This window comes from Apteryx rowi, unplaced genomic scaffold (genome assembly GCF_003343035.1).
Source record: "Apteryx rowi isolate R43461 unplaced genomic scaffold, aptRow1 scaffold_93, whole genome shotgun sequence".
Lineage (NCBI taxonomy): Eukaryota > Metazoa > Chordata > Aves > Apterygiformes > Apterygidae > Apteryx > Apteryx rowi.
In genome coordinates, this window is record NW_020451238.1 from 2,250,166 (window position 1) to 2,265,204 (window position 15,039).

General features: G+C 45.3%; 1 protein-coding gene across 20 annotated transcripts in view; it reads right to left on the minus strand.

Moving 5' to 3' along the window:
- FBRSL1 (fibrosin like 1) overlaps positions 1-15,039 on the minus strand; it is a 404,406-nt gene that overhangs the window by 54,588 nt on the left and 334,779 nt on the right. For all 20 annotated transcript variants that reach the window (XM_026091846.1, XM_026091849.1, XM_026091843.1 and 17 more), the window contains one exon: positions 4,574-4,619. In XM_026091846.1, coding sequence (XP_025947631.1) covers positions 4,574-4,619 — 46 coding nt within the window. The remainder of the gene's footprint in view (positions 1-4,573; positions 4,620-15,039) is intronic.

Genomic DNA, 15,039 nt, shown 5'->3' on the forward strand with positions numbered 1-15,039 from the left:
CCCTGCCCCGCTGCCCCTCCTTCCCCCTCTCRCAGCATCTCGCAGTAATAAGCATCAGTTTTAACAGCATGTCCTACACTGGAGGTTTTATATTTCCAGCTTTTAAAATGATTTAGTGTGACAGTTTAGTACTGAATTTAAAAAAGGGGGGGGGGGGAAGAAGAGAGCAAAAGGAGAGACAGTCCCCTTAAGGCAACAAAATTAAGGCGCACTGATCTCGGAGGAACAAGGGTTCTCCTCTGGTTCAGATGTGCCTGTCAGGGCTCAGCGTCGTCTCTGAACAAGCAATCTCTCTTGCTGACCCAAGGCGCAGTTTTGTGGTCAAGAGGACAGAAAATAAAGGAAGGCAACTTCAAAGGACCCTCAGCTGCATTCGCCCACTGGGGCGGGTGGCGGTGGCGCATCCCACGGCTGACAATTACGACCCGTGCGCCGAGAGAGCTCGCCTCCCTCTTGTCAGAGGGATAAGATGCAGGCTGTGAGCTTCAGAGCTTTGAGGATGTGTACAGCTCCTGATGAAAGATAGCACTTCAAAGCTCTCCGCCTGGAAACCCGTGGAGAAGTGAGAGCGGAGGGTAAGCAATCTTTTTTCCTGGGGGTGGGGTGGGGGGGTGCGTATGCAGGGGAAGGATAAGACTTATTTTCACTGTCATTTATTATTGCCATGAAAATGAAGCCTTGCACTGTTTATGGAATCTCTTATTAAAAGGATCTCTTGATAAATCGCTTGATAAACATTCATTAATTAAGTCTCTCAGCTCACTCAGCTGACAAGCATTAGTCTTCATTTTGCAGGAGGGGGAAATTGAGGCACGGAGTTAAGCGAGCATCCTGCCAGCCTGGGGCAGCGCCGGGTCTTTCGAGCGCAGCTTCCCAGCCAGTTGCTCTCTGTCAGCAGACAGCTGGATTACACTGCTCCCTCGACACCGCATCTGATTTGGATCCCAAGCAATGTGCTCAGCTTCAGCTGTCTGCAAAGCCCCGGCCCCCTCGCTGCTGCCCAGTGGCAGATGTCGCTGTGCCATGCACACCTGCCTCCCAGCCTCCACTTGCTCTGCAACAGCCATTTCCCTTGTCGGTGCCCTTTGCCAACGCTAAACCCATGCAGGAAACATCTATTTTTAAGAAGCCCAGTTCATCCTCATCCCAACAGTGCCCTGGGAGGGGAGCTGGGTTCAAACGATCACAACCCCACTGGTCTCCTGAGCCTCAGGGACCCCGTTTCTAGGTTATTTTGATGGAAAAGGCACAACCTCTCCCAGTTTCACTGACCGCAGCCTGGCCTGAGCACAGTAGGTCCACAGCAAGAATAAGCGGGAGATGGCRTAACCACCTCTCCTCAGGGAAACCTCATCGGGGAAGCCCACTGCAGAAGGGAGCAGCAGCTGGGACACAACCCTGAACTCCTTAAAACACAAACAACCCCCAACACTTTAAAATATCATTACAACCCGCAGGCAGCGGTCCGTCCAGCGATCCAAGGGTGGATGTGCCTCTCACCTCCACAGACCACGAACACATCTGCCCTCGTCTCATTCACTATCATCTCCCTCACCCTGCCGCCGGGAGAGGGACAGAGCTACAGTTTTTGGCTAGATCTCCAGGGCCCTGCAGAGTACTTGCCCTTCAGGAGAAAACAAAGGGCTGGCTGGGAGATCCCCGTGAGAAGGGAACGGCATGAAAGAACAAACAGACCTTTATTATTTGTGTATTGATTTATTCATCAGGAGGATATAACACCCGGCCCTCGGCAGGGAACGTCCTTGTAACTCTGTACCGCAGCCACAAGTTTGCTAAACAAATGCTTTCTTACATCAAAAAACAAAGACCTGTGAGCACGGCAGATCGTGGTTCTCCGCTTTTACTTTTAATTGTTATTTCCTTACGTGGAGGATTTACCCTCTCTTTCTCCAGGAAGCTCAGAGTGCCCTATTCAGCCTATTTCGCAGCTGCGACTGCTGAGGTCGCTCTGGGTCACGCCACCTCTCTCCCTGCACAATAGCGACTGTGCCCAGACGGGACATCTACGCCGTGCATCTGGCATCGCACATGAGCTTGTGTCAGGAGGAGGAGCACCACAGCGACAGCCCCCGGTTGTAAGGAGGTGAAGACAAATGCCACATAGAGAGCATCAAACAAAAGACCCTGCTCCTAAGGCCTTTTGTGGAGCTGTGAAATATGGTCAAAGGTTACGTTTTACAGCTGTTACAGACTCAAATAAGTGAAAACCGTCCGTCTTAATACTTAATTGCATTGCTAAGCTGCTGATACACAAGGACAGCATAAAACAAATACACTGGGCCAAACACAACCCCAGGGAAACTTCATGGAAAATAGGGGGTGTTGCACCAGACAACGAATACACTTTATTGTATTTTAAAAGCCCAGTTACCTCCAATAAAAGCTGTAGCATAGATGCTGCAGATTTGCCAGTTAATATCTCTCCAAAAAAGGCCTTAGGTGTTTACAAAAGGGGGGCATAGTGCAAATGCCCACAGGAGACAACACGTACGKGCTGCCCCGTATGTGTGCACATCAGGAAACAGTGTTTAACTAATCCTTTCCCTGCACAGTCACCATGGCTCCAGTCCTCAAGAACAGGGGCCTTAAATCAACGCTCTTAYCTTAGAAAAGGAATTTAAGCGGAACACTTTGAAAGTCACTTTCTCCCTGCCATATGGCATCTCCAAGACTGGTCGTGTCAGAGCAGCTTTCATTTGCATGTGTGAGAGAGAAATTCTGGCTCTTATGTTGCAGGAGTGATAACAGGGCTAGGGTTAGGATTTAGCACTGTTTGGGTTTCTGCACAAAATCTTGCTGAGGCAAATTAATCTCACCTCTCAACACAAGCACTGTGCCAAAAGCTGAGGTAGTCCCCAGCAGAGCTGGCCCACAATCACAGCCCATGGCAATCAGCATGATCAGCAAGGCTCCACCAGTACAGGTGGGAGAGGAAAAGAGAAATCCAAGACAAAAATGATAGTCTGAACCCAAACTTTCCCAAAGCTGGCAATATCTCTACCCACAGTARACTAAACAAGAACAGTCTTAAGTTACAGGGATATAAACAGCAGTGAACACACACTTCAAGACAGCAAATTCACAGCCATTCACACATTTAACTTTATGATGGAGAAGTATTTTGAAAACTCATGTTGCAGAGCTGCTCTGTGATATGAARGGGTAGGAGATCTCAGGCTTCAGTAAGAGGAGGAGCCAACAAAGCTGCTAACACTTTAGCATAAGCCTCTATACCAGATCTTTGTACCACGCATTTGTTCAGGATGGCAAGATTTTTGTTTTGCTGAGGCAGTGCTGTATGGGCAATCTGGTTTGCCTTATCAGTGAGCCAAGGCCAAGAAGATAAATGCTCTTCCCCACCATTTGTTCAAATTTCCCTCCTTCCCCCAGATAACGCTGCACACTTTTGTAAAAATATCTGCAAATGTAATAACATAACGGGCTTGTCATCAGTTTCCACATTTGGCATTGAAAATTTGCAAGGCTTGGAAAGACAGAAAATTCCTAATACTTACCACTGCTAAAGAGCACAGCTATAAACTGGGCCTGGGTCCAGGTAAAGGAGCACACAACCACCAAAACGCCTTTCCACGGCTAGCACCTACTCCTACACAACTGCAAATTACTCCTTTCTTGGCCCTCTTGAAATAACACAAGAAGGTTATTTCATCACTTCTTATTAATGGGCCTCATCTCCCCTCTTCAAGGCATTTGTATGTCCCTAGTATTCATTATTGCTCTGAACTGATTTATTCCGTAGCTCAGTACTGGGAACACTGCAGAACAGCTATACTGCCTGGCAATTCATTCAGAGCCATAACATCAACCTCCTTGCATGATAAAGTGGAACCATTCCTAGCATAATGCTTTCAATCATACACCACATTTTGTCTTTCAAACTAGAGCAGCCTTGTTTTACAGACATACTGAGCCCTCAAAGTAGGGCTTGGTGTATTTAGAAATATGTCACTGTAACTCCCAAAGGGAATCTTAACAGGCCCAGTCTCTTAGCAACACCCGGTGAGTATCACAGGTAACTCTCAATTAAAAGTAATAGCGGGAGCTGGGAGCTGAAATCCTGCAACATGCTGAGCACCTTCCACCTCACTGTGGAGAACTGAGACATACAGACACAAATGCTCTGTGCACACTGGCAGGAGACAGATGTGCAAGTCCTTGTGAGAATAATACAGAGAACACTGAAATATTGCTCGGTTTGGAAGAAATGAGGATTTGATTGTATTAGAGGAAAACAGCACATCCCCCTACAGTAAAGGCTGATTCTGCCTTTGTTAGTAATCCTCCTCCTCAAGACATTTGTTATGAATCTGACTTGCAAGGAAGAAGTCCCGCCCCACACGGAGACAATGCAGCTCTGTGTTTTAACTTAATCATCGCAAGCCTGTAAAACTGATCTTTATGACAATCTGTGTGGCAAAATTAAAGGTACTGGCAAAATTGATGTCCTGTTATCTGCACAATGTTGTTGACAGTTTCATGCACTCAAATCTCTTGCTGTAAGATAAGGAAAGCATTTCTCCAAATCACTTACCTTTATTTGCTGCAGGGGAGAACAGCTTCTCAGAGCCTACAGAAGCCTGGAAAAGGAAGAGAAAAAGAGAGTGAGTAATGCTAAAGGAGAATTTAGGAAGGTTTGCTCACAAAAACACAGTTCTCATAAAACAAGTCGGTTATCTTTAGACCTGCAATTACACATTGCACCTGGAGGGTGCAATGTTGTGCCATTAAAGAATAAGCGTGCATCCTGAGAAGATGAAAGCAGAGCATAGAGAAGTACTGTCCTGATCTCACCCAACTACATCCTCCTGTCTCGTTTATTTAGGCAGCCATGCAATGCACAGCTATTTTATCCACGACTCTTCATATAAAAACATGCGAAACTGCTATTGACCTGAAGAAAAAACATTTCAAAGGCTCTCTCATTGAAAATAAGTCTAATTTCTTGCTGACCATGCAAAAGGTAATTTGTGTATTGACAACACAAGTTGCAACTAAACACATATGCATGAAAGATAGTCTTATATAATATTACACCAAATGATAGGTACATGCTGCTGTGCTATGAAACAAAATGACTTCCTTTTGGAAGAAGCCTGTCTCCTTGTAAACCCAGTTGTTTTATGCTGCTTGAACTCCACTGCAGTGAATTAGTGCTCCTCACAGCTCTGGGAAATAGTTAAAGAAATCCAATTAACATAAACCTTGTAAACAGCTTCATGATAATCAGGGTCACCGGGTTACAGACAAGATGATAATGACAGATAGGAAAAAAAGTCCATTCATTGCAAATAAAGCTTTTATGAGTTAATTTGATGGTTTTCCCCACTCCCCCACGTCTTCTTGCCGACATCAAATAGTCAACCTACTTCAGCAAAAGCTTTTCCTCCCCACTATCTGATGAAATAGCAAGTAGCCTCTACAGAATCAGTGCTGGTCTGGGAGTAGGAAGCATTATCAACATTACTAATATCCACAAGGTAGCTGAAAATATCATTGACATTTTGACACTGACTGCTGCATGAATTAAGAAGTGGTGAGGTACAAAGCTGAATAGCAGAAGATATTAAAAATAATAAAAAAAGCATTCTTCGCCTGGCTCTGCTTTAAAAAAAATGAATCAATTCAACCCATGGATGAACTAAGTTGATTTTGATTCTGATCTTATTGATTTTATTCTAAGGTGCCTTGGGAGATCTGCATGATAAAGAGCACTGTGAATTTTATTACATTGTTATATATTTTAAATAACGACTCAAGGAAAAAACAAATAGTAAAATGCAACAAGATCTGCATAAGTTATAGTAAGAACCAAAGAAGAGCGATCTACTAATGTTATTTCTAAGCAACTGGGTACTATAAGCGCTATGCGTCTTACTGAATGCAAACATATAAAAAAGAGACAGGAAACAACATGAAAGAAAGGTTGAGGATGAGACACGTAAGCAAAATTCCAAATCATGTCCACCACAAAGCTGCAAGTGTAGCTGTGGTGTGTATGATCACTACACAGCTCAGCATCCAGAGGATCTTAAAATCTTGGGAAAAGACTGAGCCCAATTCTTCTATAGGTTATCTGCATGATCCCCTTCACCACACAGATTAAACTGAGGAAAAATTTAGAGCTGCTTTTGCCTGGGTTAGTTTGCAAAGACGGCCTAACAGTGTCACAGAGCAGCAACAGCGGTGCCTAAAGTATTTTACAGTCAACTCTGAATTTACAATCCATTGTTAGGACACTTTTTGCTTATGATCAACACAAACTCACAACAGATCCAGAATAAATCAGCAGATTCCAGAAATACGAGGTAAAGACGCACATTGAAACCAACCACTTATGCACAACCAGGCTCTATCCTCAAAGCACTTCATAAGCACCGGGACGTGCGGCAGGTGATAAACAAGATTCCCCCCATTTTATAGGCAACGAAGCTTTGGCATGCGGAGGCTAATGGCATGCAGCAAGGACTAAGCAGTGAAATGGGGGCTGAGCCAGAAATCCCAGACCTGGTTGCTGGCGCTGGATGCACAGCACACCAGGCGAGCTCCAGCCAGCAGCCGCTAGGCGAAGCTGCCCAGCCCCGGGGTCCCGCCAGGAGCGCGCCGCCAGCACGGGAACTACCCCGGCAGCTGCAGCCACGACACCGGCTCCGGCCACTCCGGCTTCGTGCTTGGCCTGGCCTGAAAAGTTGGGCACCACTGCTTTACGCCAAACGACAGGGCACTCCTTTCTGCATAATTTAGTAGTGAGTATTTAATATAGACTGCCACTGTCTAATCATGAGCTGAGGACCTCATCACTACAGGTCCAAATGATACAAAAAGAATGTTTAAGGAAGTCGAGCAAGAAAAATTACTTTTAAGAGACAGTAAAACACATGGGTTATTGCTCAGCCTTTTGATATCAAAACCCGCACATATGTCACTGCCTTTAACAATCAGAGTCAACATTTACAGAGCAGAGTTTTCAATCTCACAGCCATAGTATACAGATATAAACCTTCATACCTAGAGTTTACAGTAACTTTTGCTCTCATTTCTGGTGATTTCTAACTGCAGATCCAAACAGCTTTTGGCATAAGTGCCCTTTCTGAAACAGTAAATGCCTGTGCTATAGCATATTCTGTGAGTTGCTGTAAAGGCAGGAGGGAAGCTAGGGGAGGAAGAGCCTGAATACATCATTCAGTTTCATCAGTCACCCTTTAAAAAAAGTGTACAATAAAACCTATGTGTCTGGGCGAGCCCACTAATGAGTGAAAAAATCCACCAAACCAATGCATCTGCTAAAAGAAGTCCCCTCCCAAATTTTCTGCTGCTTCAAGCAAATCATTTGCATTTAAGAAGTGATTAAAAAAAATAAAAAATTAAAAGTGGAATTCTCCCTTGTGAGCAAACCAGCCATTTGGAGTCCTTTATGTGTGTGGTTTCAAGCCATCCCAGGAAATCACACTTTTTTTGGATGAGAAAATGAAACTAGAGATTTCCTTTCTCCCTCTCACTGCCTCCTCCTTGTCTCCCCGCAAAGCGCCGGGGAGCAGAGCAGTCCCGYAGCAGCAAGCTCTGGGCACCCCTCAAGCCTTTCACTGCTTTCCAGATGCAATTTTGTTGCTGAATGGTACAGAGAGACATTATCGGCCTGAAGCTTACAGACAAAACACCTCCAGTCTTACTTGCACATTTGCTGCTCGCCTCCTATGTCTGCATCACCGTGGAGCCCAAGAAAGCTATGGTTTTATAAAAGCTGCTGCTTGCAAAGTCCCACCCTCTCCCCTCACAGAGCTTCATATTCTAAGCATGAAGGCTCTAACATTTGTCCTACCATCACGCAGAAGAGAAGCACCCACAAATCAGTTCAGAGTGCAGCAGTTTCGCAGGCAGTCTCACATCCCCGAAACTTTTAAGGGCCAGCACCTTTTTGAAGGCACGCTGAGATCTGCACCAAGCCTTGTGTGTCCCCCTTCGCAGTATATTCAAAGCTACCAGTTCTCTGCTCCTTTTTCATTTTATTTCTTCTCTATGCCGTACATCCAGATCTAAAGGGGAAAATGTCTCTACCCAGTTCTGTGACAATTTGAAACCAGGCTGAACACCTTATAGAGAAAAACAACATTTCTACCCCCTCCTGCTTTGGGAAGCGAAAGCAGAAGAGCAGTACTCCATTTCCTCACCAATCCTCCCCCTGAACTCAGCAAATATAAACACTGATTCCATTTTCAGCATTAAAAGCTTAGCAAAGACAGCTTTTCCTTCAAAATATAAGGTGGTAACCACAAAGGAGGTAGCACACCCTCTTCTCTAAAGGCGAACAGTGAGGCATAGAAAGTCCCGATTCCTACCAACCCAGGGCAGCTAAAAGGTGTAAGAGGCTCTTACACATTAGTAATTTAATAATTATGTATAACAGAAAAATGTCACTTGAAGAAGACAGCACTGTCAACTGCCAGGCCTCTCAATAATTACTATTCTTTTTTCTCTGTAGCCTATAAAATTGCTAACAGGGAATAAACAGGTCCTTATCACTGAAAACAGAAGCTATACAGATCCTCACTTCGTCTCCCTGAGCACCRAACACCAGGTCCAGGTCTGACACTTCAGGCGTCTGATCGCATGATGTTAAGTTGCTAATAAGGCTGTAGTCTTGGTTTACGCAGAGCAAAAGCACATGGTGTTAAAGATCCTGGTATATACATTTTATATAGGGCAAAACCCAACCATTCCCTCCAAAGCTGAGGCAAAAGAAAAAGGAGGCAGTAAAATACAGTTTTCTATTTTATTTCTGGGTGGCTGCATATCTTCTAGACAGCCAAGAGCCCGTCTCAAAAGACACCGTTTTCACACTGTTGCTGAACTTAACAAGTACTAGAAAGCTCTCAAGAAAACCTTTTTTTAGGAGGTTTCCCTGAGTGTTGGATATGTTTAGAGAAACTTTCAAAATAAAGCACAGATATTACCTGGAAATTTTGGCTCAATTTTCATTCTACCTTTGTTGTTTCCCCTGCTTTTACCTACCACTCTCAGATGCCACTTGATCGCTGGCCTAGTGGAGAATTTCAGCATATGTCACTATTGCTTTCCTAGTTTCCAGTTGATTCTGTGAAGTTATTAATACCAGATCCCTTCCTTCAGTAATATGAGAACAATAACTAAAACAGGAAGGTATTGTTTAGTTTGTGACTCTTYATAGGAAATGGAAACATAGATGGAGAGGTGCAAGAGGAGCCTAGAAATCTCTCTCTCACACACACACACTTTCCTAAAATTCACCCTGAAAACCAAAAAAGTACTCAGCACATTCCAGGATATAGAAGCAACCCAGCAACCTATGAATAACACTGCCTGCATTGTGCAGGGATGTTTCAAGTCATCTGGGAATCTAGGGTCCTTTCAAAAACAGTATTAACTTCGGAGGAAAATCCTGGCTTGATTAAGACAACAAAAGAAAGGTTTGAGCCATAAGTCAGTCATTTCACACACAGTCACAGGAAAAAACAAGCTGAAGTGAAAAGTACATGAACTACCTTTTTGTGAAACAGTCTAGGAAAATTCAGCATTGGGGGTACAAAGCTGTCCAAACACAAAACAACCCAGCTGTGCTCAGGGATTAAGCAAGCAGGAACAGGATACACACTACATTTCTACAAATCTGTATTTCATTTTGTGATCATCTCTGGTCAGGCAAAGATGTGGTTCACCTGTCCCCTTCCCTCCCAAGACCTTTACCCAGAATTTATGGGCTTTCAAAAGGACTCAACACTCAACAGCTGCCATTGGGACACCAACCTGATGGGAGCTCCCAGGGACAAAGCATTTGTGAAAATCCATTTAGATAACTGCATGGCAACCAAACCGTGCTGAAAAATCTCATTCCAGCTAATAGTCAGGAACACTTACGAAATCCCAGCTATTATCTCCAATGCAAATAAGCACTAATAATAAATAATATTCCCCAAATGAGAATAATCCCAGGAGGTTCTCAAGCTTTCTAGCAACAATCCTAAAACTTCAGCTATGCCTTTAGCTACGTCACATTGAAATATGCAGTACAAATATCCTCAGCAGGTAACTACTTATTGAAATGGCAAGGCCTTGAAATATCCTAAATACTTCTATATTGATTTTGACTCAGGGCCATCTCTGGAAGGTACTGATGCACAGCCTGCATGAAAGTTCACTCAACAGAGGGTCCACTAGGAACAAAAAGCTTCTTGGACTGCAGTTTCACACTGCAACATGCTTGATTAGGCTCCTACCTCAAGTTCATTTAACACATGCATATTCAGTACTGCTGTAGTCTTGCGGAAGGCCTTTAACAATGCACTTGTATCTCTCTTCATCACTTTTTTCTTCTGAAAGTGCTTATTTCTCTCAGCAGTTTATATAACCATGACTATTTTTTGCAACAGCCCCTTCGAGAAGCTAGCACAAGTCTGGGAACAGAGAATTAAATTAGGCCACAGAGAGCCTAGAAGCAGAGATCACTGGTCTCAATTCACTGTTGAATTGCACTGAATTTACATGATGGCAGAGTGAAAGCAAAGTGATGTAAAACACTTGCTGCCTGGAAGGCATCTGTAAGGAAACGTTGCACAGTTTGATTCAGCAAGTGCAGGGCGACACGGAGGGGCCAAGCCCTCTGTTTTTCTGCAAATTCCATGTTACGGTTTTGTCTCGGACCTTTCTCTTTTGGCAACACAGTGATAGGTTTAAAATAACACCATTTTGCATCCAAAGCATGTTCTTCATCATTTTACAACCATTTGGGGATAGATCAAACTAGTTTAGATTAAGCAGTGACTGTAATTCTTAAACATATGCTGTTGTGGTCTGTCGGTTTATTGCACAGATGTGCCCCGTCCCCATGATGGAGGGGTGACCTAATGCTCTGAAAGCAGCAGGACGCCTGACCTACAACGTGTCTGTTATCAGAGCCCCAGGGCACGGGCTTGCTAACTCCTCTTCCCTCTCTTCTCAGTCCATCCCCCCAGCCTCTGGAGAATGGCTATAGCCCAGAGTTTTCCCCCTTCTATTCCCTCCATTAGCCATGCTTTATGATTCATCTTCCTCTGAGCAGTTGCTGTCTCCCAGAGGAAAAGATCAAACTCCCTCTCCTTCCCAGCTCAGCTCCAATAAATAAATAAATGCTTGCACTGAAAAAGAAAATTTTAAAAAGGAGAAGGGAGGAAGCTGGGGAGTTCCTGGGCCTCACCGAGGCTGGTCATACAGCTGCGAAAGGTCCCTCAGCTGTTCTCAGACACTGACCAGAAAAGCAAGTTTCCAGCTGTCCCTCATTAAACCCAGCCAAAAAACTTGCTTAATGTTACTGTGCCTGCATGGCCTAGTTTAAATTAAGGTGCATTTTCTCCTTATCTCAGTAGTCTCTCCCCTCAAATCTCAACCAAACCCTACCTTGATTTTACACTCCTGGCTATTTTGCATTCTCATCAGCACTGGTTTCCCCCCTAATTACATGTTTGTATATTCTATGTCTTATTCTTTATGCCCACCAAATGCATGCCAGTTATAGTTAGCAGAGGGAAAAAAAAGAAAAAAAAGGAGACTGTGAAATAGATGTTTCTGTTCTCTTCTGTGACCTTTAACCTTGTCATTATTTAAAATGGCAAGATTACACTGGGTTGTTTTTATTTCTGCATTCATGGGCAATGCCATCAGCTTTGCTGCTGGGTAGCCTGGCCCATGAACGACATCCAAGGGATAGCCCTCTCCCTTTATCACCGTATCACGCCGCATCTATCACCGCAGAGGCAGTAAAATCTCTATGTTAAGGACAACCAATATATCCTCTAGTCAGTGAAAAACTATTCCCCTATGATACACTTATCAAAGGCCTTTGTGCAATCTGTTTTCAACATCTCAAACAATAGAGATCTCATGCCTTTTCCTGAGAGATGATTCCACTCCTTAACAGGTAGGCGTTTCAGCCTATACTTCACATTTAAAATTTTTCCATTACCCCAACGCTGACTTAGACAACCACCAACTTGATTACCGATTTAGCTTTTGCTACAAAATGTAGAGGATAACTTGTCTGTGAGTAGGAAAGGTTGGGAATGCCATATATATACTACAGCATTTTGTATTATTGTCATTACAGCTTGAAACTATCTAGGCCAGACTATCTATTTGTCTGGGATACAGATTTTATTTGTACTAAATCAAATGGAATGGGAAGTGCTCTTTGCAGAACTACCCCAAACTTCTTATAATTCAGAGGCTGCACTGGAGGGAAGAGCGACGGGGGAGCAGGGCACGTCCTGCGAGTGACAGGTGGCAGACGGCACTTCGGTACCTACCAAATTACTCTGCTGCTCCCAGGGCTGGCTCGGCTTTTCATTATCCCAACTCTCTCCTGGAAGGATGCGGACATAAATTCACACCTCATGTCCCGGTTTCCGTCAAACCGAGTAAGAGTGCAAATGCTGGCACCGAGCGGGAATGCCAAGCAGGGCTTGGCACGCTAGAACAAGCTCTCGACTGTGGGCTTTGCCAGCTACCTGCATTTATCATTGTAATGGCCTGCCAGACAGGACTTGGCAACTGAGGGAGGAGGGCGGGAGGAGGAGGGCCAGGCTCTGCACTGCCAAGCAATTCATTCCTGCAGCTCCTGCCATCGCCCTACCAGCAGGGCAACCTTCATTTTATTTCATCTTTTAACCAATTATGTGTCACCCAAATCCCACCTGGAGCCTCCTCCAACACAAACGGCTATAAATCACAGTTCAGAGACCAAGAGGGTTTTTGCAAGACATTTGATTTCACATAAAGGTCACTGTCTGTCTGAGAATTGCTGCAGTTCGAAAATGTACCGAATAACAACCTGCATTGGCAGGCAGGGAGGGAATAGCTTCCATGGTCTGTTGCATGTTGTCAGATGATGTTAGAACAATTAGGGAGGCCAACGATGGCAGAATCATTTGGACTCAGTTGAACCAAGGAGCTGATACAAATTCGGTAAAATATCCCCTCCTTCAATTTTTAAAGAAAGCATAATTGATTCAAAAAGAAAAGGGAAAATTGCCTGAGCATACTAGGAACATTTGACAGACCACCTTAGGCAGATAAGCAGAGTAAACACCTGTCTTCACTGTAGCTCGCTCCAATTTGCCGAGGTATCGTAGAGCGCAAGAGCGTGCTTTGCGGTTTCTCAGACCGCTGCAACAGCGTGTGATTCAGAACAGTCTGCTTTTTAGGGGAAAYGCTATCTTCCCATTATCCCTCCCTATGCTGGACATGCAGCAGGCCCTATGTAGCATTTCTGGGGAACCGCAGCACACACCAAACATTTGGGAATTCACAAAGTTATTTGGTAATATCCTTTACGCTATTTTGGAAGCCCTTTGCCTCCTGCCCGTTTGTGCAGGTGACGTATCGTGACATACGCCAGGCGGCCATCCCTCGGACGCGCACGTCCCCGACACGAGCTCCTGGGCACACGGCCTCTCCGGGGCTGGGAGGTCAGGGAGCTTATYGGGAACGGGGCCCTTGTCCGCGGCTACTGAAACTTGCTGCATTACCCGCAGCAGCCTCCGAGGAGTGCCTCTGCAGAAGGCTCTTTTGTTGTTGTTGTTTCTAATTCACTGCTCCAAAATATTTCTTGGCTGGATCCCAGGGCTGCAGCCTTATCTGCCCATCCCCCCGGCAGACACGCGGCAGCTGCCGAGGCTTATCGCGGCGGCCTGTCCGCYGGGTTTACAAATTAACACCCTATCGAGGCTGCACGAGGGCTGATTAATCAGAGAGCGGCAGGCTGAGGGCCTTTATCACCGTAAGCGGCTGCTGGGAGAGAAGTCACAAATCTCTCCAGGGGCCCGAGATGCCTTACAAATGAAAGAGCAGGAGGACGGAGAGGAGGCGGCGGCAGCGGCATGGGAAGCAGATATTTTAGAGATAGTGGTGGTGGAGGTAATGGATCAGTGGGAGGGGGCGAGCTGCAGGCAAACGCCAGTACATTATGACAGCTAAAAAAAAAGATAATTAACAGCCTATACCTCATGATTCTAGCTTTCCCTCCCCGGGCTATAATTTAGCCTATTGCTCCTTTGCTCCAGAGGACAATAAACATTTATTATGTTAAACACATAACTGTGCTGCACAAAAGCACTGTTCTTTCGCAGGTCCACTCCTTCCACAGCTGTGCAACCAGGAGGAGGAAGGGGCTTCCTATGAGGGCTCCCCTCTATGCACAGAACGGCTTGCAAAGTCACAAAGCGCATCCGCAATTTCACCCAGAGTTGTAGCTTGCTGGGTAGGGTCYTACTCAACTTGAAACCAAACCCCAGAGAGAGGGAGACCAAGGCACAAGGGGCTAAGAGCTCTTGGAAGGTCTGTTGCCCTACGCGCATTTCCCCTGCGTCAAACACTGACCTGAAAACCGTCCCCTAAACCTGGGACTTTTCCCAAGGCCAAATTCTCCCCAAACCTCGAATTATTCAGGTTCAGTGTGTTGATGGAGCCCAAATCCATCTCTGTGATGAAATCTAGGGGCTGTGTTTTCAAACATGGGTATCTCGAAACAAAACACTCTAACCATGGATTGAGGTTGGGAGCTAGGCAGTTAAGATGCCCCGGACGTGCCCGGTGCCTGGCCTGCTAGGGACTACGGCCGGCGTATCCTCGCAAGGATGCTCCTGGGCGCTGCGATGGTGGGGAGCAGCCGCTGCTGCAACAGCAGGCAGTGTCATTCAGCCAGGCTTCTCCGCTTAAGAAATTTCCTCTTTTGAATTCAGCAGCCTCACTAAGAGATTTAATGGGAAATTGTCAATCCCACCAGATTTGTGTGTAGGATAGAATCTTATTATGACATGAATATTACAGTGCCGTGAATCATACTGGAGTAGCACTAGCCCTACCTGCTCTGAGCACCCCATCCGTGGTACCCGTGCAGTGATTTAGGGGAGATTCACCTGTTCTGGAAGACTATGGTCACCCAACTTCTCTTCCTTTACCATCAGTGCTCATGGTGATACCTGCTGCAGTCCCCCC